Source organism: Castanea sativa, chromosome 7, assembly GCF_040712315.1.
Source record: "Castanea sativa cultivar Marrone di Chiusa Pesio chromosome 7, ASM4071231v1".
Classification (NCBI taxonomy): Eukaryota; Viridiplantae; Streptophyta; class Magnoliopsida; order Fagales; family Fagaceae; genus Castanea; species Castanea sativa.
In genome coordinates, this window is record NC_134019.1 from 9,831,044 (window position 1) to 9,856,700 (window position 25,657).

The 25,657-nt window shown below is 38.9% G+C and overlaps 1 protein-coding gene across 1 annotated transcript; it reads left to right on the forward strand.

The window, feature by feature from the left end:
- Positions 1–5,568: 5,568 nt before the first annotated feature.
- Positions 5,569–7,801, forward strand: LOC142643935 (putative transcriptional regulator tpeD). Its single transcript, XM_075818641.1, has 2 exons — positions 5,569–7,067; positions 7,198–7,801. Exons 1-2 carry the CDS (start codon positions 5,569–5,571, stop codon positions 7,799–7,801), a joined length of 2,103 nt encoding a protein of 700 aa, XP_075674756.1.
- Positions 7,802–25,657: the final 17,856 nt, after the last annotated feature.

A 25,657-nucleotide genomic window follows, 5' to 3' on the forward strand; every position in this document is an offset into this window, starting at 1 on the left:
CATGTAGAGGAGGGAGAAATGAAAGAGTTTTTTTTTTTTTAAGTCAAGCTCAAAACTTTCCATTCATGACTTGTTCAAATCAAAATCCTAAATTTTCATTTTTGAGAGAAATACGGCTTAACTGTCCATAAAATAAAAGAAGAAGAAGAAGAAAAAAAAAAAACGCTAAAGACTCTAAACTATAATAAACCTCTTGAAACTCTCAAAAAAAATAAAAATAATAATAAACCTCTTGACATATTTAAGCAAATTGGATTGGCTTGGCCAACTCTTGACTACCATTATAATGACTGCTGTGTTGAATATAATAAATAACAATACCATGGCTGCGTTTGGAACAGAGGAAAGGCTGGGAAAAAGGTTTTGAATTTTCTTTTTTGTAAATACACACATACTATGTAATATAAATTTATTTATTTTAGTTCAAAAGTCATTGTAAATTACCACTAGATCAAGAAATAATGTTATTCAAATTCTTTGATGATCTTTATTTTTTGTTGATGAAACTAAATACTAAATTTCCCATTCAAATTCTTTGATCTTTTAGTTTTAGTTGTTTCAAAGTCATTTGCGGTCTAAGATTCCAATTTCTGAAGACACAAGCCCCTTATAGTGCAAATTCTTTCACTAGCCACATTTAACTTTTTTTTTTTTGGTGGCAAATCATCGTTACTCGTTAGAGTTCATATGTGGCAAATCATCGTTAGAGTTCATATATATATATATATATATATATATATATATATATATATATATATATATATATATATATATATATATATTGTGTGTTTCCTGAAATATATTGATGACACACTATTTAATGAAACCCTCTAATATAAATGAAATTTAATAGTCACTTGTAATTATGAAAATGAATTTATTGGTCACGTGTTAAGTACTCTTCAATAAGGTTTTTTTTTTTTTTTTTTGAATTAATGATTTCCACTCAAAATTCATAAATCTAGTGGTTGCTGATAAATTTGTTTAGAAGATGAATTTTGTGATCTACGTGATTCTTTTGTCTATAGTATGTGCTAACAAAAGAATAAAATATGATAAATGTTACATCCATAATATTTTCACAATATTTTTACATCAAATTTTAGATGATAAGTTATTATTGGTTTTAATTAAAATCTATTACTGAAATTATTTTTTTGTCCATTAGTAATAGCTAATAACAACCCACAACTTAGAATTTGTTGTAAAAATATTGTGGATATAGTATTTCTCATATAAGATAAATTATAAATTCATTTGGCCTATTGTGTTGAGTCTTAATACAATGAACATACTAATTATTGTTGCTAAAATTAAATCTTAGAAACCATCTTTTGTTTCTAAATACAATAAACATATTAATTATTGTTGTTAAGTGAATAACAAGCAAAATCTAAATACAATAAAATTTTATCTGTTGTTTATTTCAAATTTGTTAAGATCTAATTGAGCATTTTATGAGGATTAAGATAAACAAATTTCTACTTCTATTCTTAGTTTTTATTTTTATTTTTATTTTTTTAAAGACCAAGATATTGTTAAGAGATCATATTCAAACTTATTTTCGTTGTGCTTCAAAAAAAATTTGTCTAAGGTGTTCAAATTTTTATTTAAGAAAAGATAAATAAATTTTTTTTTTAAATTATATATAATTTTATTTTTGATTAGCTCAAGAGATTCGTTTGAATCCCTAGACTGTACCTAGAGATCCCCTGCATAAATCTCATATGTCTTAAATTTTTTTCAAAAATTCCATAGGGCGGTTGAGTAATATCTTTACTTATTATTATTATTTTTTAAAAAATTTCACCAGTATTATAAAAGTTGATGTCTTGATGATGTTGAAAACAAAGGGGGCAATGTACGATGTACTCACCAGTCAATATTATATATGTCGAAATATTTATATATATATATATATATATATATATATATATATATATATAAAACCAAATTAATTCTATTTCTACCAATAATTTACTAATTTATCCGTCTGCATGTGCCTTTAATTGGGAGTAATTTTGGTGCCACATATATTTGCACAACTTTACCTACAACTTGTCCATGTAGCGAGTTGTGGGCAAAGTTGTGCAAATGTGTGTGGCACCAAAATTTTTCTTTAATTGGTGTTTTGATAAAAACTAAACTGATTACATAGTTCACATCATCAATGAAACTCCTAACTCCTAAGAATTGTTAAATATTCTAACTAATCTCTCTCTCTCTCGTGTGATATGTGTATGCACGTTAGAGATAATAGGTTGGAAAAACAAAAGAGATGATAGGTTGGAACTTTGAACTTTAAAGTTTGATTGTATGACTTTTATTTCATCATTTTTATTGCCTACCATCGTAAAGGAATTCGGCCAAAAAATATCATTATCAACTAGTGTCAGCTCCAGTATTTCTTTTCAGGAGCTCATTAAAAAAATTTAAATTTAATAAAAAAAACTTAAATATATTTAATAAAAAAAAGAACTTGAATATATTGAGTTATTGAAAAAAAAATTACAAAAATACATGACATTTTACGACTTCTATTTACAAGTTTTCATATTTTAACATCATTATGAATTTTCATTATCTAGTGTCAAAAACAAAAACAAAAAATCACAACAGAAAGCAAAAAAAAAAAAAAAAGAATAAAAAAAGAAAAAAGAGAGCAACTGGACGAAGCTGCCCAGGAAATCAAAAGAAGAAAATAATAATAATAATAGGCAACGTCCAAACTAGAAGGAAAAAAAAAGAAAAAAAAAAAGAAAAAAAAAAGAAAAAATAAATAAATAAAAAAGAAAAAAGAAAAAGAAAAAGGGGGAAGGAATACGCATAGTACAGTGTCTACACCAGACCCAAAAAAAAAAAAAAAAAACAATGGATTGGACTTGCACATGGACATTTTTGTCATTTATTTATTAAATTCCTCCCACTCAGTTTTTTCTCTATTTTCGAGAGAAAATGTTTTGGTGAATCCAGGGAGAAAACACCGAGACCACACTAATTTTTTTCCCACCCCTCCCTCCAACCAAACACCCACCAAAAAAGTTTTTCTTCCCATATTATTTCCAAAATTTTCCTTCTCATTTTGTTTTCAAAGTTTTCAGTTAGTAAAATTTCTAATAGTTGAATAAGAGATTTGGAATTTAATGCCCGCCTACATCATAAACTGATTGATGTTATCATTTAATTTCTGACGATAAAAGAACACAATCTTCAGAAACGACGTTATAGGTTGAAAATCTATTAAAAAAATAATTACTTAGGGGGTCTTAATTACATGTTTGCATGACCAATTTAAAAAATTTATAACCAAAATAAATATAAATTCTAACACATGATTGCATTAACCAATAAAACACAAATAATATTATCATTTCTAAGAATAATTAAATTAAATTCAGTTATATATTTAAATTTAATTGAGAAATTTAATGTACTCACCTAATGTTGTATTGTACCTAAGTTTTACTCTAATATAAAAATTAAAATTTACAGCAGTAACCAATAAGGCCTCCATATATTTACTCTGAAAAGTAAAATATACAACTAGTTCTTTGTCTACCCGTGGAACCATTATCGAGCAGTGGGGCATCTTTTGAGTTTTTTAAAGCGAAACCACATTGAAATCGTTATTATATTTGCAATTTGTCACTAAAATCTCTCACTAACAGTCATATGTTCACATGCATCTTTTTTTAAGCATTCCTGTTCTAACTCATCATTTGTGAGTGTTAGTAACTCTGCCATCTTGTCTAAGGTTTTAGACTCAGGTTTCATAAACTCTTTTTCTAGTGCATGTTTCAGAGGTTTCCCTGAGAGCTTGCATGTTTATGCAGCTTCTGGATGTAATGTCTCAAATGTCTCATGGGTGTTATGGCTGAAATACAAAATTGCAGCAGTATAACAGCTTCTCTCATTTTCTTATTCCACCCCCCCCCCCCCTCTCCCTCTCTCTCTCTCTCTCAGGAGTAATCTACTCCAAGATCTTTGCATGCTCTGTCTGTCATTAATTAAATCTGAACAATATTTTGGCAAATATTTTGTAATTTCAAGAAGAGAAATAAACTTGAAAAATTAAACTATGAACAGCTGTTATTTTTTTGTATGAATGAAAGAATATTCAAGCAAGAGGTTGATTATGAATCTGACAAACAAAAAAACAGTACTAGTTGTAAAAGATGACTCTAACTCAAACTGAGACCTAGGCTACTAGTTAGCCAATAACTCAAACTGAGACCTAGACAATGGGTTAAGCACGTCAAAAATGATAGTCTACTATGACATAATTTTCTATCCAAAGCAGATTTTTGATTTTCTTGCAACCAGTAAGCTTCAACCGGAAACCTCCATTATGTTATGGAAAATGGAGTCCTCTGTTCTATAATGACTTGAGTGAATTCTCCCATTCCTTTTGCCACTGTACCTGGTACAAACATGTCTCATTCAATAGCCCCTCTCAAATAATTTTTGGAAAACCATATTCCTCATACAAATGATCTAAGCTTTCTTTGCTATCCCATAGCATTTCCATAGAAAATACAAGTATCGTGTTACCTGGTCCCTAATAGCCAATCTGTTTTGCATGATAAGCCAAGTGAAGAAGCTTTGTCTTGGAATTTTCTTAATACAATTTCATCATCTCCTTCATGCATCTGCCTTGTTTCTAGTTTTTAGTAGTAAAGTCTACTTTCTGGGTTGCACCGACACACCGTTTTTGGTGACGTGTCGGTGTCCGACACGTGTCGGACACTGGAACCGCCACGATTCGCCGGACTCCGGTGTCCGAGAAGTGTCCCCCTTTTTTTTTTTTTTTTTTTTTTTTTTTTTTTTTTTTTTTTTTTTTTTTTTTTTTTCGTTTTTCCGACACGGAGCCGACACAGCGCCGACGCGGCTCCGACAGTCCGACACGCCAGCAGTGAAAAAAAAAAAAAAAAAAGGAAAATCACAGATTTTTGACATATGGACTTACCCCCACCGTTGATCTCATGATATACCTAAAACAAAAGGATGAAAACCACAACTTCATTCAGTCATTTGCCCCGAAACCCACAAGCTCTCAGCCTCTCACTTCTCAGTTAAGAACCACCGACCCTTCCTCTGATCTCCGCCGCTGACCTGTCTCTCGCCGGAGCTAAATCGGGCCGATCGGCGAGCTCCATACGTCGACGCCATCCCTGTCCGCCTGTCCCTTCCGATCTCTCTCTCTCGGCGTAGAAGTCAGGTCCGACGCTTCTCTCTTTTTCTTTTTTTTTTCTTTTTTTTTTGTTGTGCTCTTTCAGATATTTGACGTTTGGCTGGTTGGGTGAATGAGATGGGTAGTGTATTTAACTTAACTTATCAGTTATCACGTTTTTGTTTTTGTTTTTTATTTTTTTATTATTTTTTTTTAAACCCACTCTCACAGTCACACAGTGACCGTGTGTGACTGTGAGAGTGGGATATTAGTTACGTTACTGTAATATTGTGACTGTAATATTTATTTGCCATATTGTGATTATGTTACGTTACTGCCATAAGTTTAATTTATTTATTAAAGTTGAATTACTTAAATATTGTAGGTGATTTACTAAAATGAATATTGAAAGTGAAAAATCAACTGAGGCAGTTGCTCCTTTATGGAAATATGTTACTAAGTTAGAAAAAGCTGGTGGTGGTGGTGGGAATGTTACTTTCAAATGTAACTATTGTGAAAAAACTTTTAAGGGGTCTTATTCAAGGGTGAAGGCACATTTGTTAAAATTGTCTAATTGTGGAATACAACCATGTGGAAAGGTTGGAGATGAGTATCTAAATGAAATGCAAAAATTAGAAGATGCGTATGAGGAATCTACGCGTAGATTGAAGAAGCCTAAGCTAGTGTCTTTACCGTCTGATTCTCCTAGTAGTCCTCATTTGGGTCCTACTCTTAGTAGTACAGCTACAAGTCATCCTTTTTTTCAGAAAAGAAAAGGGGTTGGGAATCCTACTTTGGAGATGTGTTTTAACAATCAATATCGAGAGCAATTAGATTCTCTTATTGCTAGGACATTTTATTCTGCTGGTTTACCCTTTCACTTTGCTAAGAACCCTTATTGGATTAAGATGATCAAATTTGCATGTAATAATAATTTGGCGGGCTATATTCCTCCGGGTTACAATAAATTGAGAACAACTTTGTTGCATAAAGAGAAGGTACATATTGAGAAGTTGTTGAAGTCAATTAAAGACACTTGGAAAGAAATGGGTTTAAGCACAGTAAGTGATGGGTGGACAGATCCACAAAAAATGCCACTTATCAATTTTATGGCTACATCAGAGAAAGGACCACTTTTTATCAAATCCATTGATGGTACCAAAGAGTACAAAGACAAGCACTTCATTTCTGATTTGTTTCTAAAGGTCATTGGTGAAGTTGGGCATACTAATGTTGTTCAAATTATTACTGATAATGCATCTGTTATGAAAGCTGCAGGATCTATTGTTGAAGCTGAATATCCTCATATATTTTGGTCACCTTGTGTTGTGCATACCCTCAATTTGGCCTTGAAGAATATATGTGCACCTAAGAATTCTTTGCAGAATGAGGTTGCATATAATGAATGTAACTGGATTGCACAAGTTTCAGATGAGGCAACTTTCATTCGTATTTTTATCACAAATCATTCTATGAGATTAGCAATTTTTAATTCATTTTCCCCTTTGAAATTACTTGCTGTTGCTGAAACACGATTTGCTTCAATAATCATCATGCTTAAAAGATTGTTTCAAGTAAAGCAGCATCTTCGAAGTATGGTCATTAGTGAGGAATGTATGTCATATAGAGAAGATGATGTAGGAAAAGCTCAAACTGTGAGGGATTATGTTTTGAATGATTTGTGGTGGGACAAGGTTGCATATATTCTGAGATTCACAGGACCTATTTATGAGATGCTTCGAGTGGCTGACACGGATGCACCCATTCTCCATAAGGTGTATGAAATGTGGGATTCCATGATAGAAAATGTGAAGAAAGAAATATACAAGCAAGAAGGCAAGGAAGAATATGAGGAGTCTCCATTCTATGATGTGGTACATGCTATACTTATTGAACGGTGGACTAAAAATTGCACACCACTTCATTGCTTAGCCCATTCCTTGAATCCGAAGTAATTTTTCTATCTCTTCAATCTTTTTTTTTTTTTTTTAATATTCTTTAGGCATTTCTAATTTGCTTTTAACTAGGTATTATACTAATCAATGGATTAAGGAAGGCAGAGGTCGTGTTGCGCCACACAAGGATGCTGAACTTTCTACGGAGAGAAACAAGTGCCTCAAAAGATTCTTTCCTGATATTGATGATAGGAAGAATGTCACTATGGAGTTTGGTTTGTTTTCAGGAATTGGAGCTTATGATGATGATAACATGGATGATAGGTGGGTCTTGGATCCAATACTTTGGTGGTTAAATTATGGGTCCAGGTTGCCAATGCTTCAAACTTTAGCTCTAAAGCTTCTTGGACAGCCTTGCTCATCATCATGTGCTGAGAGGAATTGGAGTACATATGGCTTCATCCATTGTATGAGGAGGAATAGAATTACTCCTAAACGTGCTGAAGATTTAGTGTTTGTTCATTCTAATCTTCGGCTTCTTTCAAGGAGGAGAGAAGAGTACACTAAAGGAAACTCTAAGAAGTGGGACATTAGTGGAGATACTTGGAATGAGCCATTTGGAGGACCTGGGTTGCTTGAGATTGCTTATCTCACACTAGATGAGCCAGAGATGGAGATAAGTCTTGTTGAGAATGATGACTATATTGATGACGATGATGATGTTGTTGTTCTGTGATCCTTTTATGTTTTTAGTTATCCTTTTATGTTTTTAGTTTGATATTGAACTTCTTGTTCTATGGTAATCTTGACAGTTTAAAGTTTGGTTTCCTTTTATGTTTGTAGTTTGATCTTTGATGTTGAATACTTGAATGTAGCCTATTTAAACTTTTGTAGTTTGGTTTGTACTCTAAACACTTTATGTATATTATTGTATTACTTTGGGTATTAATTTGCTTATTTGTAGTTGTTACATAATTTAATTTTTAGACATAAATGTATTTTATGTCTAAAAATATTTTAAAAAATGCCTAAATATAAATTTTAATTAATTATTTAATTGCCGTGTCCATGCCGTGTCGTGTCCTTATTTTTCAAAAATTGCCGTATCGGAGTGTCCGTGTCCGTGCATCATAGCTTTAAACTTTTTCAAGTTATCTCTCCCCTTCCCCCAAGTGGATATATGTTTATTGTTCATTTCAATGGATTTGGTGATTCTAACTTACTATATACAATGGCAAGTGAACTATAAAGTAAAGAAAAGCTTGGCATTTGCAAGTAAACACGATCAAGTAATTGAATGTTCTAGAGCAAACTCACATAAACAAATAGAGAGAGAGAGAGTGAAAGAGAAATAGAGTGAGAGAGGGATTTGACAGAAAATTGAAAAAACATATAATTGCTCAACTGAATTATACATCATGCATTTATATATACACTGATTTTCAATCTATTTAATCAAATTTAGAGTCAGAGTTAAAGTAAAACCCTAAAATATAAAACAGCTACCCTGAGCATATATGCCTAACTTGATCCAAATGTTCATGGCTGCAAGGTATAAACAAAAAGGACACATAGTTGCAGAATGTATAAGCAACCCAACCAACCAACCAATATCAGAATCAATGTCTAAATCAAACAAAGTAAACCAACAAATGAACACAGCAAAATGCAAACCAAAGAATCAATTAAGCACCACAAAAAACACCATTGTAAAACACAAAAACATAGCCCTAAGGGTAAAAGGTACCCAATTACCCCTAAACAAGTCCTGCCACCCATCAGTAGTAGAATGTCCCTTCTTTAAACAAAGTGTAAAGTTCTTTCCTTTTACTTGTTCCCCTAATCTTCAAGTTTTTTTTGTACTTGACATCACATTCTAAAAGAAAAGTTATTTCATAAAGCAAGAAGTGAAAAGGGTTCATTGTAACTTAGTGGGTAGTCAGGTGTGTTTTCAACAAAAAAGGGGGAGACAAACATGGAAGTAGGTAAAGGTGCCATTAGAGACTCTAGTGCAATGGACATCTCACTCACAAGCACAGCTTTGGAGGCAACTAATAATAATCAAATTAATATTGAGCTTAATTAAATGGATTAAACTATTGTTAGACCTATACCATCAAATGATTGTGTGTGCATAGTTATGTGTCAAATGAACATTGAATTGGTGACCATAACAGTCCAAAAGCTTTGCTTTCTTTTCTTTTGGGTTTTTTTCTTAATATGTTTTTATGAACCCCACAGTCCAAGAGTTAACAATTTTGAGATTATGGATACAAATGAAACAAAAATGGAAAAAGAATTCTTAAATTTTTGCAAGAAGAAGAGAACAAAAGATTATCTAGCATTTTTCTATAAAAGCCACAAGCCTTACAAAAAGAAATCAAATTTTCTTTTACCCTAGATAGAATTCAAGAACGGCAAAGTCGATTATGTACATAAAATTTATGAAACCTACAAATTAAATATTTTGTTAAAATTAGAAGTCAATTATATTTTTATTGGTCAAGTCTTGGTCGTAAATTAGGTTATTAGTAATTCATTTATTTTCTTTGAATCAAGCACATTTTTCTAAATCAATGGTTGTCTTTCCTAAGTCAACTAGAAATAGGGTCAAGGTAGTTTAAGGTGCCAAGGCCTTATATCGCCCAAGGCCCTAAGGTGTGAGGCAACAAGGCCTTTGGTGCAGCCAAGGTCAGCCCATTCCAGAAGACCTGGAATTAATCAAATTGTCGTTATTATGGGAGAACTTAATTAAAAGCAATCCAACAGGGAAAAAAAAGAGAAGAAACAAACAATCAAATAAGAGTCAATTCAACTTTAGATTGACTGAGGAAGGTCCCAAGAAAACTCTTCATCATCTGAAACATCCCATATTAAAAAGTCTTTAAAGGAAATGCAATCATCTAAGAGTCTATTCAACTTTAGACTAAGGAAGGTCCCAATAGAACTCTTCATCATCTGAAATATCCCAAATTAAAAAACATGCTATGTCCAATTTCCAACTTCATCAAATTTAGCATCAAAGCTCGTTCTACATCATTCACACAAAATAAGAATAGCAATTCATATGCCATTCTTTTCCATTAATTAAATTATATATCAATTCCCATTCAAAAGCCTAAACTTTTATACCCACAAAAATTAATTTCGACACAGACAAATCAATACCTCTACCAATACCCTTGGGACATAAGTATAGGAGGCTAAACCACCAAAAAAAAAAAAAAAAAAAACACAAAGCCTTAGATCCATCAGAAGCATCGACACTTGAAAATAGTTGGCTTTTCAGAGGATTTACTATTTCCATTCCCAAAGCCACCACAAATCTTAATGCTCCCTAACCTAACCCAACCTATTACAAAAGGATTGGGTGACCCTAAAAGGCCACTAAGTTCCCTTTTCAACCCCAAATGTAATAGATGATAATAATAATAATTTGATGTACTTAGTCAACAAACATAACCCACAAATGACTGCTAATCCGACACAACACTGAAGCTTGAACGGGCTTTAATACCAAATTTGATGTAGGATTTTTAGGAATTTCAACACTAAACTAGATTCTTGATGCGATATTGAATGTGTTGATGGCTATTTGGTATTAAAACAATGAAAAGAACATCGAATAAAGAATGATAAAACACTGGACAATCACACCTACGCTTCCCTAAGCAGTCACACTTAGGTAGGAGATAGCAATCGCGCTTGAAAAAAGTTGGAATGTTATAAAAATCTATCAATATTATTGACTACAATACATCCATTATATAGGCTATTTCTTAGAAAGACTATGAAATCTAATAACAAAGAAAGAAGTACTTTCAGAACTTCTAAACCAAATAGAAAAAGGATTCAAAACACAAAATAAGATTGATGGGCTTCGGTACAACCAAGGACAGACCATTCAAGGAATTTTAAAATTACCAAATTACCCTCATTTTAGTAAAACTTAATTCAAACTGATTTAGCAACAAATAAACAAAAACAAACAATAACATAACACTCAATTCAACTTTAGATTGACTAAGCAAGGTCCCCCAAGAGAGCTCTCCATCATCCAAAACATGCCAAATTAATGCTTCAGCATTACAATCACATTTCTGTCACAATTTATAAGTCTTTAAAGGGGGCTACCAATTACGTCCCGTCAAGTCCCACAGACCCTCTAAGTCTTTTGGGTTTTTTTTTTTTTTTCCTTTTTAATTTGTCTTTATGAATACAATCCAAGAGTTAACAATTTTGAGATTATGGATAATGTGTCATGAGTTCTATTTCTCTTATTCTTCAGAATAGTTAGAAAACAAAAAGTCATGACATAAGTTAATAGAACTAAAACAATACCAAAAGGTTGAAATGAGATACTCCTAAATTTGTATAAAGCAGGCTACTCATCAATGGGAAGCCTGAACAACATTAATCAAAGTACAATTTAGTATTAATATTGAACATTATGCAAACTGCAGTTCAATATTAATATTTGAGGGAAATATTAATCATATTATCCAAAGTACAGCTCAATACTAATATTTACAGTGCCTCACCAATGCCTCACCTAAACTATTACTTAACATAAATCCTGCTTTAAAATAACAGCCTGTCAGAAGTTCTTTCCTGAGATAATTACCAATTCTAGTCTCGTAAGACAATCAATTATGCAACTGTACACAAAATGTAACAGACTTTCAACTGATGTGGTAAGTTTATATGTTCCCATATGATATTATAGGGATAATGACATGAAACCAACAAAACAAAACCAAAAAAAAAAAAAAAAACTAAGATGTTGAATAAAAACAATATGGCACAGTTAGAGCCCTAAGCAGAGTAAATGGCAGCAAAGATTTTAGGAACCCAAAACAGTAAATATACAGGATTCCTAAACCAACTAGGACTTATATTTGCAAGTCCTTGCTTTGCATTATGTCAACACATGAGTAACTTGGTTTCCAATACGAAGTAGGCAAACAACATGAACAATAAATTATAGGACTCTAGACTTATAAAGCATGACCAATAAATTATAGAACAAACACAAATATGGAAAGATTAAATAGAGCAAATCACTCTAAGAAGCATACCCCACGTGTAAGCAAATATCTCAAGAAAACAGAATTCAAAGCTACAACCACTTTGAATTAAAATCATCAACAAATATCTCTATCGTGTAAGTGTATTTGGGTCAAAGTATGTGTGTGTGTTAGTGCAGGGGTGTGCATGTACTGATGTAGGGGTGTGCGTGTACTGATGATGAGCTGTGCATGTGAGTGTGTGCAGACTGATAAAAACAAAGCATTAGAAAAATACTTTGTTTCCCGTGCTCCACTTATTAAGTACATCAAGAAAAAAAAAAATTCTTGTTTTATAAATAATAATAAAAAAGCCTTCCATATAAGTTCTTAAACATACCTATGTCTTCTCTATCGAAGAGTTGGTGTGTAATAGAGATGAGACCAAAATTTCTATTAGAAATTAAGAAACTCTAAAGGAATCAAATTAGTTTATCGGCTCTAATACGATTAATTAAATAGAAAAAATAGAGAAAAGATCAAGAAACAGAGTGAAAGAAAGACAGAGAGAAAAGAACCAAAAACCCAAAATAGTAGATGTAAGTGCACAATTGCACCTGGACCCAAAGACAATTATGGGCTCAGGTCCAATGAGCCTTAAACAATGAAATTTGTAGAGTGTGGACTTGAAATCTAAGTTAGAGGTACTGAGAACTTGATGACAGGCTAAGGTGTGAAGACACTTGTAAATAATAGATGATAATTGCAAATGGACCTCCTCGGACGTGAGCCGAGGACCACTTCTGTATTAATTCTCTTTCTCTCTTAAAAGTTACAATTCTTAATTTCTTTCTTCGTTACTGACTGATCCCCCCCATTTTCTTTGGCCTTCACCCCCTTTAAATACTTCTTCTCTTGATGTTTTATCCACGTGTTGCTCAAATCCCCTCCCCTATAGATATTTCTTCTCTTAGTGCCTTTGAATAGTAACCAAAAGTTTCAGTTCTACTGTTCAGGGGCCACTTTCCCATTAATGCGGCCAGGGAGGTAGGTGTAGAGTCTTTAATGTGGAGGTGGCAGCCTTTGCTCATGATATTTTTCTAACACCGGTGTATCTAAAAGGTTCAGGGTTTCCCCCTCTTAACCAACAGTCTTTTCGGAATTCTGCCTTGACCTTCGTAGTGAATCTCTGAGTTCTCTTGGGTCTGTCCGAGGAGGAACTCACTCTCGGATGTGTCCTCGGACCCTCGGCGTATGGGCCAATTTGCAGTACTAACAGGTTCTTTAATTTTAGAGCAGGTCGGCCCTCCTTGCTAGAGCCCAAAGGCCCAAATGCCTGCTTGGGTCCTTTTACTCCCCACAATAGCCCCTCAAAACTCTATTTTTCAGCATCTGAGGAGAAAAAATAGGGTTTTGATCCAACGAGAACTTACCCCGCACGTTTTGTAAATAACTACGCGTGTAGGGATCGTTTCGTGTTCCAGAGGATGCCACTTGGCGGTTTCAATTTCAAAAACGCGCGCATTTATGACTGTAAGTTACACTTTGTCCCCCACGTTCAACGGTGGGATGAGCATCTAACGGCCCTTGTTACCCCCTGAAAATTTAGGCGGGACGAATGCAATTTCGAGACCGTTTCCTACACGTCGTGACGCTTTGGAAACATGCGCCTTCATTTATTTCTTCAGAGGCTAATCCCATCAAAACATCAGTAGTTGCCTTTTCTCTGCAGAAATCCGTGGAAACTTGCACAACTTCAAACTCGTAAGTTCCTACTTTTTCTTTAACCCATTCTCCTCGGATCCTGTCCTCGGCTCCCATTTTAACCATTCTCCCTCTTGAAACTCAGTCTTTCGTTCCTTTCTAATGGGAAAGTTTAAGTGTTTAGTTGACACCACTGCTGGGATGGAAGGTTTTAGAGCCAAATACCACATTCCCAGCGACGTAGGTTTAAGATACTGTCCGGCGGAAGCCGTGGCTGGGTCTAGAAAAACGGGAGAGGTCATCATTCCCATGATTGCCTTCATAGAAGGTGGGATGACCCTCCCTATGAGAAGCGTGACCAGGGAATACCTCCGCAACCACCGGTTGTGTCCCGACCAGTGTGCTCCCAACGTCTTTAGAGTCTTAGGAAGCGTCGATGCTCTAAACGAGCAGATGGGTCTAAACCTTACCTGGCATGACGTCGCTTTTATGTACGAATGCCACAAACTCACTAGGGTAGGCTATTATATCAAATCCCGCTCTAGCGTAGTTAGGTTGATCTCCTGTCTGCCCAAGTCCAATAAAGGCATGAAGGACGACTACCTCATCGCCTCAGGCAACTGGCACGATGGCCCCCACTACCCAGTCGAATAGGGAGATCCAGGTGTGACTCCTTAGGATCTAACTTCCCACCCCGTAGCTCCATATAACATCTTAAAATGTGCATTTGCATTTACTTAAGCGTCTAACTTTAGTTTATTACATGTCCTACAAATCTGACCATATTTGTTTGTTTTGGTGTCTTTCTTTGCAGATAAACAACACGTGCGCCCTCGCTTGAGCCACTGCAACGTCGCGGATTTGAACCGAGTGCTACGCTCAGAGGTGTTCATGAGTGAAGACTTACAACTTAGGGTGGCTCATTTGATATTAGGGTACGACCCTATCTCCTCGGACTTCCAGGAGATCGAGAACGCCATCATTGCGGGTGACCGGAGGCGAAGAAGGATTCACGTAGCCAGACCGCACTTCTTAGCCGACCACGACCTTCCTGACGACTCCCACACAATATTGTACACACAGCCCATCACGGCAATCCCCCTCGCCACGCACTCTCAAGCAACAGCTGTCCTAGAGGAGCAAGTGTCTTCGTCGAACACGTTGAACGAGGAGATAAATAAGTTTCAACTTGAGGACGTCCAAAGGCCTCGTGGAAGCCCATTTGTCATCCTTTCCAACGAGGAAGAGGAAGTCGCCGAGACCTCTAGGATAGCCGGTCTAGTGATAGCACGTCCAGACGACAGTTCTGTTGAAGAGGACATGGACGTGCTTAAGGACCTCCTGACAACGAGAGGCGAGAGAGTTGCTAGGAAGGGGGCGAGGGGATTTCAAGCTCCCCCTGCCTTGCCACCACCCCCTTCTCCATCCGACCCCAAGCCTCCTTCTGACAATCCGAAGAAGAAAAGGAAGGTGGAGGCCGAGGAGGCTGGTGGTGAGAAGCAGAAGAAGCTGAAACAGTAACCACCGCAGGCTTAGCAGCAGAAACTGGATAAGGGCAAGGGGCGCGCCCGTTCAGTTGAGAGCGGGGAGATCAGAGACATGGCCGAGGTGCGCCGAGCACCGGCTATGTGGTCTCCCGAACTGAGACTAGATGGAGTGCCAATTCCCCTCCAGTCTAATATCAGGGCATTTCAACAAGGCCATGCCCTCCACCTGGCTGAGGCGTTGGAACGTCTTCTTCTGCTGCCCAAGGACATGGAGGCCTTGGAAAAGATGAGCCAGCCTCAGTTGTTCATTTCTTTGAAAAGGGATTTAGCTCTGGTAAGTTTCACCTCGCACTTATGCTCTAGTTTCATTTGTAAGCACTTTATCGCATTTAACCCCCTGAAATTTTTCGCAGGCTATCCAAGAAGTTTTCGTTGCCGAGAAGTTCGTGGAGGATTCTCGGAAGCGAGCTAGAATGGAGCAGGAGATGCGGCAGGAGATAGAAAAGTTCCTAAGCCAGGCCCTAGCGGAAAATAGGAGGCTTACATCGCAGCTGGCCGATCTAAAAAGAGAGAAGGATGGTGCCAAAGCCAGCTTAAAGACGATGAAGAACCAAGTGGAGGGGCAACGTAAACTTCTTCATCAAAAGGACGACGAGCTCTCCCAAGCCCAACGGGCACGCTTTGATTTGGAGAAGGAGCTTACGCGGATGAAGGAGGAAGCTCGCACCCATAAGCACACATTGGAGGCCGCGAAGCAGGCCAGCTACCAGGAGGGCGTGACTGCAACACAGGAACTGTTGATAGAAGCTTTCGCGGCCTTGTACCGAGAATACTGTCAACAAGTCTGGGGGAGGCCTTAAACGCAGCAGGGGTTCCTCAAGCTTCCGAGCTGAGAAAGCCCGAGAACGTTTGGCTTCCCCTAGACATACAGGAGATAGAAGACACTCCTGTTGTTGCCTCTCCTGCTCCTCCTCCCGTTGTGCTAGAACTCGTTCCTGATCCTACAGAACCTGAAGGTTCCCATAAAGAGAAGGACAGGTGTGAAGCTGCCAAGAAGGAGCAAAGCCTAATTGTGGAGCCCATCCCTCCTCCAACAGATAAAGGGAAACAAGTCTTGTCTGCCTTTGAGTTGGAGTTGAAGAGCACCAAAGCTGGCAGCACTTCCTTTCAAGACCCCCCTCCCAAAGCTTAGGGCCTAGCATAGGACTTTTTCTGTACTTTGCAGTTTCTTTACATAATAATGTACTCTGCTTATAATTAATGAAGAACAATGTTTATTCAACTTTCATTCAAGTTGTATTTATTTTACTTTATTCTTTTTGTGCTTGTCATGAAAGTTCTCACTAATACATAGCTAAAGAAAGAACTGAATAAATAAGTCTAACTCCAACAGTCAAACAATTATAACTTCTAAACAGCCATATGCACACTTGCTTTGCAGAGTGAATCATTTAAGAACCCAACAAAAACTAACTTAGTTTGGATATTATACATTGCCTTTGTAATTTGAGGTATCACTTTTAGTAGGATGTAAGGTCCGAGGACCATTCCTTACAAAAATTTGTTTAACACTTAAAGATATAGAACTTAAGATCCAAGTTAACGAATGGTAGGATACTGATTTCCACAAAATGTGTGATAAGAATAAGAACAGTGACTAAGGTTCTGTTTAACAAATGACAAGATATCAATTTTCACAAGGTTTGTGGTCCGAGGACCATGCTTAACCAAGTTTCTGTTTGACACTTAGTAACAGTAACTTCAAATGTTAATTTTCCCAAAGTAGGAGGTCCGATGACTCGGCATAACTAAGGTTCTATTTAACAAATGACAAGATATCAATTTCCACAAGGTTTGTGGTCCGAGGACCATACTTAACCAAGTTTCTGTTTGACACTTAAGAATAGTAATTTCAAATGTTAATTTTCTCAAAGTAGGAGGTCCGAGGACCCGGCATAACTAAGGTTCTGTTTAACAAATGACAAGATATCAATTTTCACAAGGTTTGTGGTCCGAGGACTATACTTAACCAAGTTTCTGTTTGACACTTAAGAATAGTAATTTCAAATATTAATTTTCCCAAAGTAGGAGGTCCGAGGACCCGGCATAACTAAGGTTCTGTTTAACAAATGATAAGATATTAATTTCCACAAGGTTTGTGGTCCGAGGACCATACTTAACCAAGTTTCTGTTTGATACTTAAGAATAGTAACTTCAAATGTTAATTTTCCCAAAGTAGGAGGTCCGAGGACCCAGCATAACTAAGGTTCTGTTTAACAAATGACAAGATATCAATTTCCACAAGATTTGTGGTCTGAGGACCATACTTACCCAAGTTTCTGTTTGACATTTAAGAATAGTAACTGTAAATCCCTAATGTATTCATAACTTTGAATCTGTTAACTAACAAAAGCGCCTTTTATTAATAATAATACCTTCGAAGGTTATTTACATTCCATGGACGTTGTACAACTCTTTCATCTAGGTCAGCTAGCCGATACGACCCTATGCCTGCTACTGAATCAATGCGATAGGGGCCTTCCCAGTTTGGTCCTAGATTACCCCAAGCTGAGTTCTTAGCAGTGCCCACAACTTTTCTTAGTACAAGATCCCCGGGTGCGAGTGGCCTTAGCTTCACGTGGGCATTATATCCCCGCTTAAGCTTCTGTTGATAATAAACCATTTGGACCATAGTTGCCTCGTGCCGTTCCTCAACTAGATCCAAGCCTTTCTCCAGGAGGCCATCGTTATTCTCCGGACTAAAAGAACTCGTCTTTAGGGTGGGAAAACTAGATTCCAGAGGTATTATCGCCTCGGCTCTATAAGTTATGGAGAATGGCGTTTCTCCAGTGGACCTGCGCGGTGTAGTCCGATACGTCCATAGAACATGTGGTAGCTCTTCTACCCATCTACCTTTCGCATCGTCAAACCTTTTCTTGAGCCCACTAACTATGACCTTGTTAACGGCCTCAGCTTGCCCATTTCCCTGAGGATAAGCTGGGGTGGAGTATTTATTTATAATGCCCATATCACCACAATATTTCCTAAAAGCCTTGCTGTCGAATTGAACGCCGTTGTCTGAAATAAGCGTGTGTGGTATTCCGAATCTAGTGACGATGTTTTTCCAAACAAACTTCTTGGAATCAACATCTCTGATATTTGCTAAGGGCTCGGCCTCGACCTATTTAGTGAAGTAGTCTGTCCCCACGAGCAGCCATCTTTTGTTTCCTGCAGCCTTCGGAAATGGCCCCACTATATCCATTCCCTATTGTGCGAAAGGCCAGGGACTGGAGAGAGGGTTGAGAACCCCTCCAGGTTGATGAATATTAGGGGCGAACCTCTGGCATTAATCACATTTTCGGGCATAGTCTTGAGCCTCCCTCTGCATATTGGGCCACCAATAACCCTGAGTCAGGGCCCTATGGGCTAAGGACCTTCCCCCAGTGTGGCTCCCACAAATCCCTTCATGCAGTTCTTCCAGAAGCGCTTCAGTTGATTCAGGGTGCACACATAACAAGTATGGTCCTGAGAAGGATCGTTTATACAGTTTCTAATCCTCAGATAACTAGAAACGTGGCGCCTTTCGACGTAGCTTATCTGCTTCGGACTTGTCCTTAGGAAGGATGTCGTTCTTAAGAAAAGATATGACCGGGTCCATCCAACTAGGTCCAGGCCTTATCAGATGGATGCGAGCCACGTTGACAGCGGTAAGAGTTGGCTTTAGCAAATCTTCTACAAGGATAATCCTGGGCAAGCCCTGAGCCGATGACGTTGCTAACGTGGCTAAAGAATCTGCATGGGTGTTTCCACTCCTAGAGATGTGAGATAAGACGAACGAATCAAATTGGGCTTGCTGAAGTTTGACCTGGGCCAAGTATTCTTGCATTCTTGGCTCCCTAGCCTCCATGGTCCCCGTGACCTGGCCGACCACTAACTGAGAATCCGAGAACACATGAACTTCCTTTCCACCCATCCTATGTACCATGTTCATGCCCACCAAGACTGCTTCGTACTTGGCCTCATTATTAGTAGCCAAGAACACCAGTCTTAGAGATTTTTCGAAGACAATTCCCTCAGGGGATATCAGGACAAGTCCAACGCCAGACCCTCTCAGATTAGCAGCCCCATCCACATACACTTTCCAAGTCGACGGTGTTGCGGCTGTGATCACACCAACTGATTTTTCATCCATGTGTGCTTCCTTTAGAGTTTCTTCTAGCAATGGCTCGGCAAACTCCGCCACCAAATTAACAAGGACCTGGCCCTTCACCGAGGTGCGAGGCATGTATTTAATGTCAAAGGTCCCCAAAATGGTTCCCCACTTTGCAACCCTACCAGAATAATCAGCGCTGCGTAACACCGCCTTGAAGGGCAATTGGGTTAGAACCACCACAGTGTGGGACTGGAAATAATGAGGAAGTTTTCGCGTGGCATGAACTATGGCCAGAAGTGCTTTCTCCAAGAGTAGATAGCGCACCTCGGCCTCATTCAAGGACTTACTAACGTAGTAGACCGGTCTCTGCACCCCGCTTTCATTCCTTATGAGGACCAGGCTGACCGCGTGGACGGCCACTGCCAAATACGCAAACAAGACCTCGTCCACCTCGGGGCGAGACAAAATGGGTGGCCGAGAAAGATATTGCTTAAGCTGTTGGAAGGCTAACATGCAGTCGTCGGTCCATTGAAATCCTTTCCATTTATTCAACAATTGGAAGAAAGGACGGCACCGGTCAGCTGACGGAGAGATAAATCTGCTTTGTGCAGCAATCATTCCGGTCAATTTTTGGATCTCTTTTGGGTTCCGAGGTGGCTGCAAGTCCTGAATTGCCTTGACTTGCGCTGGGTTTACCTCTATGCCTCTATGAGTAATCATATAACCCAAGAACTTTCCAGAACCCACGCCAAAAGAGCACTTTGAGGCGTTAAGGCGCAACTTGTACTTTCTTAGCACCTGGAAGGTGTCGGCCAAATCTTTAACGTGCGAAGGTATCGTTTTACTCTTCACCACCATATCATCTACGTATACCTCAATGGTCTTCCCTAGTTGCTGTTCGAACATTCTGGTCATCATTCTTTGGTAGGTAGCCCCAGCATTCTTCAACCCAAACGGCATGACCTTATAGTGGTAGTTCCTTATTGGAGTAATGAATGTCGTCTTCTCTTGATCCTCCACTGCCAATGGAATCTGGTGGTAACCCTGGAAGGCATCTAAAAAACTCATACGAGGATGTCCGACAGTGGCGTCCACAAGCTGATCAATACGTGGCATTGGGAACGAATCCTTGGGGCAGGCTTTGTTTAAATCCGTGAAGTCCACACATACCCTCCACGCTCCATTCTTCTTTTTTACCACAACCGTATGCGCTAACCATTCGGGGTAGAAAACTTCTTTAATAGCCCTAGCCCTCTTGAGTTTGAGTACTTCCTCCTTGACAGCCTCGGAATGTTCCTTAGAAGAACGCCGAGGTGGCTGTCTCCTCGAAACAATGGCGGGATTAACATTCAAATGATGACAAATGAAGCTTGGGTCCACGCCCGGAGCCTCATAAGGGTCCCACGCAAAAATATCAATGTTGTCTTTCAGAAACTCCAACAAATCCATCTTCTCCTGGTGTGGCAAGCGTATGCCAACTTGGAAGAACCTCTCAGGGTCATCGGCTATCAAAAACTTCTCTAAATCCTCACAAAGAGCATCCTCTCCTGTCACCGCATCAGGCGCATCCAGAGCTGTTAATTGCTATAAGTCTTTGATGATCAAAGCCGAAGACTCGGCTTCTGTCTGATGTAGCACTGCAGCCAATATGCATTGCCTGGCCATTGATTGGCTGCCGAGGATCTCTTCAACATATTCCCCCGAGGGGAACTTAACCTTAACATGCAAGGTAGAGGAGACAGCCCCCAGAGCGTGCAGCCATGGCCTGGCGAGGATGGCTGTATATGGGGAGTACGCGTTAACCACAATGAAATCCACCTCAACCGTTTCTGAGCCAGATTGAACGGGCAAACGAATTTGTCCCTCCGGTACAACGACCTTTCCTTCAAAGCTTATAAGTGGCGAGTCATAAGGAGTAAGATCTTCCAGCTTTAACCTTAGCCCCTTAAATAAATCAGGATATATGATATCTACATCGCTGCCCTGATCAATCATCACCCTCTTCACGTCATAATTCCCTATCCTAAGAGTGACCACAAGAGCATCGTCATGGGGTTGGATGGTACCAACCTTATCCTCCTCTGAAAATTCCAAGACGGGTAAATTCACCTTCAACCTCTTCAGCCTACAGCCTGCCTCTTCGGCCTGAGAATGAGAAACTGCCATTACCCTAGTGGGACCTGAGCCAGTCCTGCCAGGTGCAGCAAAAATGACGTTAATTGTTCCCAATGCCGGCCGAGATAGATTATTCTTCTGATTGTTTGAGCCGGATTGACTGCCTTACCCATTAGGTTGACACAGGTGCTACTTCAGTTTTCCTTCACTGACAAGCTGCTCCAAGTGGTTCCAAAGGGTCCAACAGTTCTCGGTAGTATGGCCCACGTCCTGATGGTACTGACAAAAGAGGTTCTGATTCCTCTTCGCGGGGTCTTCCGCCATCTTACTAGGCCACCTGAAGAAGGGCTCCTTACGAACTTTCTCCAGTAATTGGTGTACTGGTTCTCGGAACACAGTATTCAAAGTCTGAGGGGCTGCCGAGCCGAATTAACCGATGTAATCTCTTCTCGGCTGTCTGTTGTGGTATCTGTCCGACCTGAAATCCCTTCTCTCCTGCAGGATAACCTTCTCCTTACCCTTTCCTTGCTGCTGGTCTTCTTCTACCCGTTTGTATTCGTCAATGCGATCCATGAGGCGACGTACGCTGCGGACGGGCTTTTTTGTCAAGGACTTCCTCAAGTCATGATCAGTAGGAAGGCCGACCTTAAAGGTATTGAGCACCACCTCATCAAAATCACCATCTATCTCGTTAAACATCTCCCAGTACCGGTCGGAGTATGCTTTTAACGTCTCCCCTTCCCTCATGGCCATGGATAACAGTGAGTCCAATGGCCGAGGCACTCTGCTACACGTGATAAACTGTGACGTAAATGCTCTAGTCAGCTCCCTAAACGAACCTACAGACCCCGATTTAAGGCCGTTGAACCACCTCATAGCAATAGGTCCCAAGCTAGAGGGGAAAACTTTACACATCAGGGTCTCATTATGAGAGTGCACTGCCATCCTCTGGTTAAAGTGACTCACGTGCTCCACCGGATCAGTCCGGCCATTGTAGATGGTAAAGGTGGGTTGGGTGAACCTCCTGGGGAGCCTCCTATTCTCAATCCTCTGTGAGAATGGCGATTTGGAGAGTTGGTGTAACACCCTACTCATAGCATCGTTCCCCAAGCCCCTGGAAGGGAGCTTCTTGTGCCTGCGAGCTGGAGGGTCGTCCTACTCATAACGTCCTCATCTAATCCTTCTTCATAAGAGGACGTTGCGTTGGGGGGCGACCATGACCTCGAGTTGTAACTACTTCCCTGGACCTCCTCTGAAGAAGGATTAGATGAGGACGATGAATGCTTGCGTCTGACGTGGCGCAGTTTCCTTTTCAAATGATTAATCTCCTTCTGCATGGCCTTAGCACCATCCTCGTGGGTGGTGCTGCCCCCGCCATGAGTATGGCTCGCTCTAGGGTATTCTGTATGAATGCTTCCCTCACGATCCCTTCGACGCTTAAGACGCTCGAAAAGATCCTCAGGTTTTGATCCTTGAGACTCTGCATGGTGTGAGCTTAGGCCTACCATAGTATCCCAGCTCCTTCAAGACTAGATTTTCCCACAGACGACGCCAATTGTAAGTGCACAATTGCACCTGGACCCAAAGACAATTATGGGCTCAGGCCCAATGAGCCTTAAACAATGAAATTTGTAGAGTGTGGGCTTGAAATCTAAGTTAGAGGTACTGAGAACTTGATGACAGGCTAAGGTGTGAAGACACTTGTAAATAATAGATGATAATTGCAAATGGACCTCCTCGGAGGTGAGCCGAGGACCACTTCTGTATTAATTCTCTTTCTCTCTTAAAGGTTACAATTCTTAATTTCTTTCTTCGTTACTGTCTGATCCCCCCCCCATTTTCTTTGGCCTTCACCCCCTTTAAATACTTCTTCTCTTGATGCTTTATCCATGTGTTGCTCAAATCCCCTCCCCTCTAGATATTTCTTCTCTTAGTGCCTTTGAATAGTAACCAAAAGTTTCAGTTCTACTGTTCAGGGGTCACTTCCCCATTAATGCGGCCAGGGAGGTAGGTGTAGAGTCTTTAATGTGGAGGTGGCAGCCTTTGCTCATGATATTTTTCTAACACTGGTGTATCTAAAAGGTTCAAGGTTTCCCCCTCTTAACCAACAGTCTTTTCGGAATTCTGTCTTGACCTTCGTAGTGAATCTCTGAGTTCTCTTGGATCTGTCCGAGGAGGAACTCACTCTCGGATGTGTCCTCGGACCCTCGGTGTATGGGCCGATTTGCAGTACTAACAGGTTCTTTAATTTTAGAGAAGGTCGGCCCTCCTTGCTAGAGCCCAAAGGCCCAAATGCCTGCTTGGGTCCTTTTACTCCCCACAGTAGATATGCAGGGCATTTATGAGTTCAATTTAGTTCAGTGATAGTTGTCAGTTGGCATGATGTGCATTAATCTCCCTCTGAAACCTGAAATTTCGAACTATGCAAGTGTGGGGCTTCATGTATTCTATTTATGAAAATAAGAGTACATAAATATATAAAAGTATTAATTGGCTATATTGAAATAAACCAACAGCTTCTCAATTCAAGATCATTCAACATTGAATTAAAAAGGAATTTTCCCTAATTCAAAATCATGACATAACTTATGACATAATTTGTTGAAATTATAGAGTTTGATTTGATACACTTTCAAACTATATAAATTAAAAAGTAATTTCCCCTAACAATCAACATCGTTGTCATGCCAACTGTATTTTACATGAATTTGTGCCCTAGCGGTGCATCAACCCAGTTCAAAACGAAACCCAACGAAGCTAAAACAACAACAATACTAATGAATAGAGATAGAGAAAAATCTAACAGAGAAAAATTTAAAAAGCCACACTCAAATTAGAGTACATGCACAAGCAACACTTAACTCAGATTACATGCAAAGGAAAAAAAAAAAAAAACATTTTGAACTCAGCATTTAGAAATTATGTTAATAAGTTTCTAATCCTTTAACTCTGAAGATGGATTGGGTTGAGCTTCGGCTATGGTGAGAGTGAAAAGGTGTGGGTTTGGGTGTGGGTTAGGATTGAGCTTCGGAAAGGGTCTACTGAACGGCTTGGTTTGGGTATGGGTAGAACTAAGAGAACTTGAAAAGTGCTTGAACTTGGGAAGGGTCTACTGAACGAACTGAGGGTGGGTACTGATTGGACTGAGGAAGGGAGAGAAACTGTTGAGGAAGGGAGAAAAACTGTTTCAGAGACGTTACATTCAAAATACCTCTTAATCCCGTCAGCAACTCGGTTTCCTCATTGCCGAGTTATAAACAGTAACGCGGGAATATTTTATTCCCAAAAGCCACGCTGGATCGCTACCGTGGTAGGCAGTTGCCTAGAACTCGGCTTCGAAATAGTCGAGTTACTTAAGTAACTCGATTACTGAGAGATCGAGTATCGAAACAGGAGCACGCTCCTATATAGTTTCGAAACAAGGGCATAATGCCAAATGTTTTGCCTAATAAGGGCAAAAGGCTAGAATCCCCTCAATCTCAAAACTCAAAAGCCAAGAATTTCACATAGTAAAAGGAGGAGGAGGAGAGGGGTCCATGCCATGGAACTGGTGTTGGGACCCAAATGGGGCCTAACTGGTGGTGGGGTTGATGATGCATCCACACTATTGGAGAATGAAAGCTAAGGTTGCGAGAATGAGAGGGAGGAGAATTGTTGGAAACCTCCTTTCCAACTCTAGCGCCAACAATGTAAAAAAACTTTTTGGGAAGGTATAATAGGGGAAAAAAAAAACCCTACAGTTTTATTACTAGGAGTTAGGGCACATTAAACCGTATACTTTTAAGTGGGACACTCTAAACCCCAGGTTTTCATATATATACCCAAAAAAACCTCAAACAAATTCTATACTCACATATGAAATGTACATATATGAAAGTAAGACCTCTCATTTAAAAGATTGGGTTTAATGTGTTCCAATGATAAAACTATAGCGTTTCTTTTGTTGTTGTACTTTTGCCAAAAATTTTCCTCGATTTAGATCATATACTCCTAGGAATTCTCCGATTGTGATGTCTCGCTTTACTCACCTGCTCCAAGACCTTGCTTCTCAGCTTCATCTGCTACAAATTGCTTGATTGAGGGGTTGGATTTTTTATGTGTTATTTTTTCTATTATGACCACCATCA

What these genes read in the sequence shown, in the direction of transcription:
- LOC142643935 (XM_075818641.1), top strand. Translation starts at nt 5,569, where the DNA reads ATGAATATTGAAAGTGAAAAATCAACTGAGGCAGTTGCTCCTTTATGG. An exon ending in CATGCTATACTTATTGAACG is followed by an intron (nt 7,068 to 7,197) that starts GTGGACTAAAAA and finishes GCTTTTAACTAG; the next exon opens with GTATTATACTAATCAATGGA.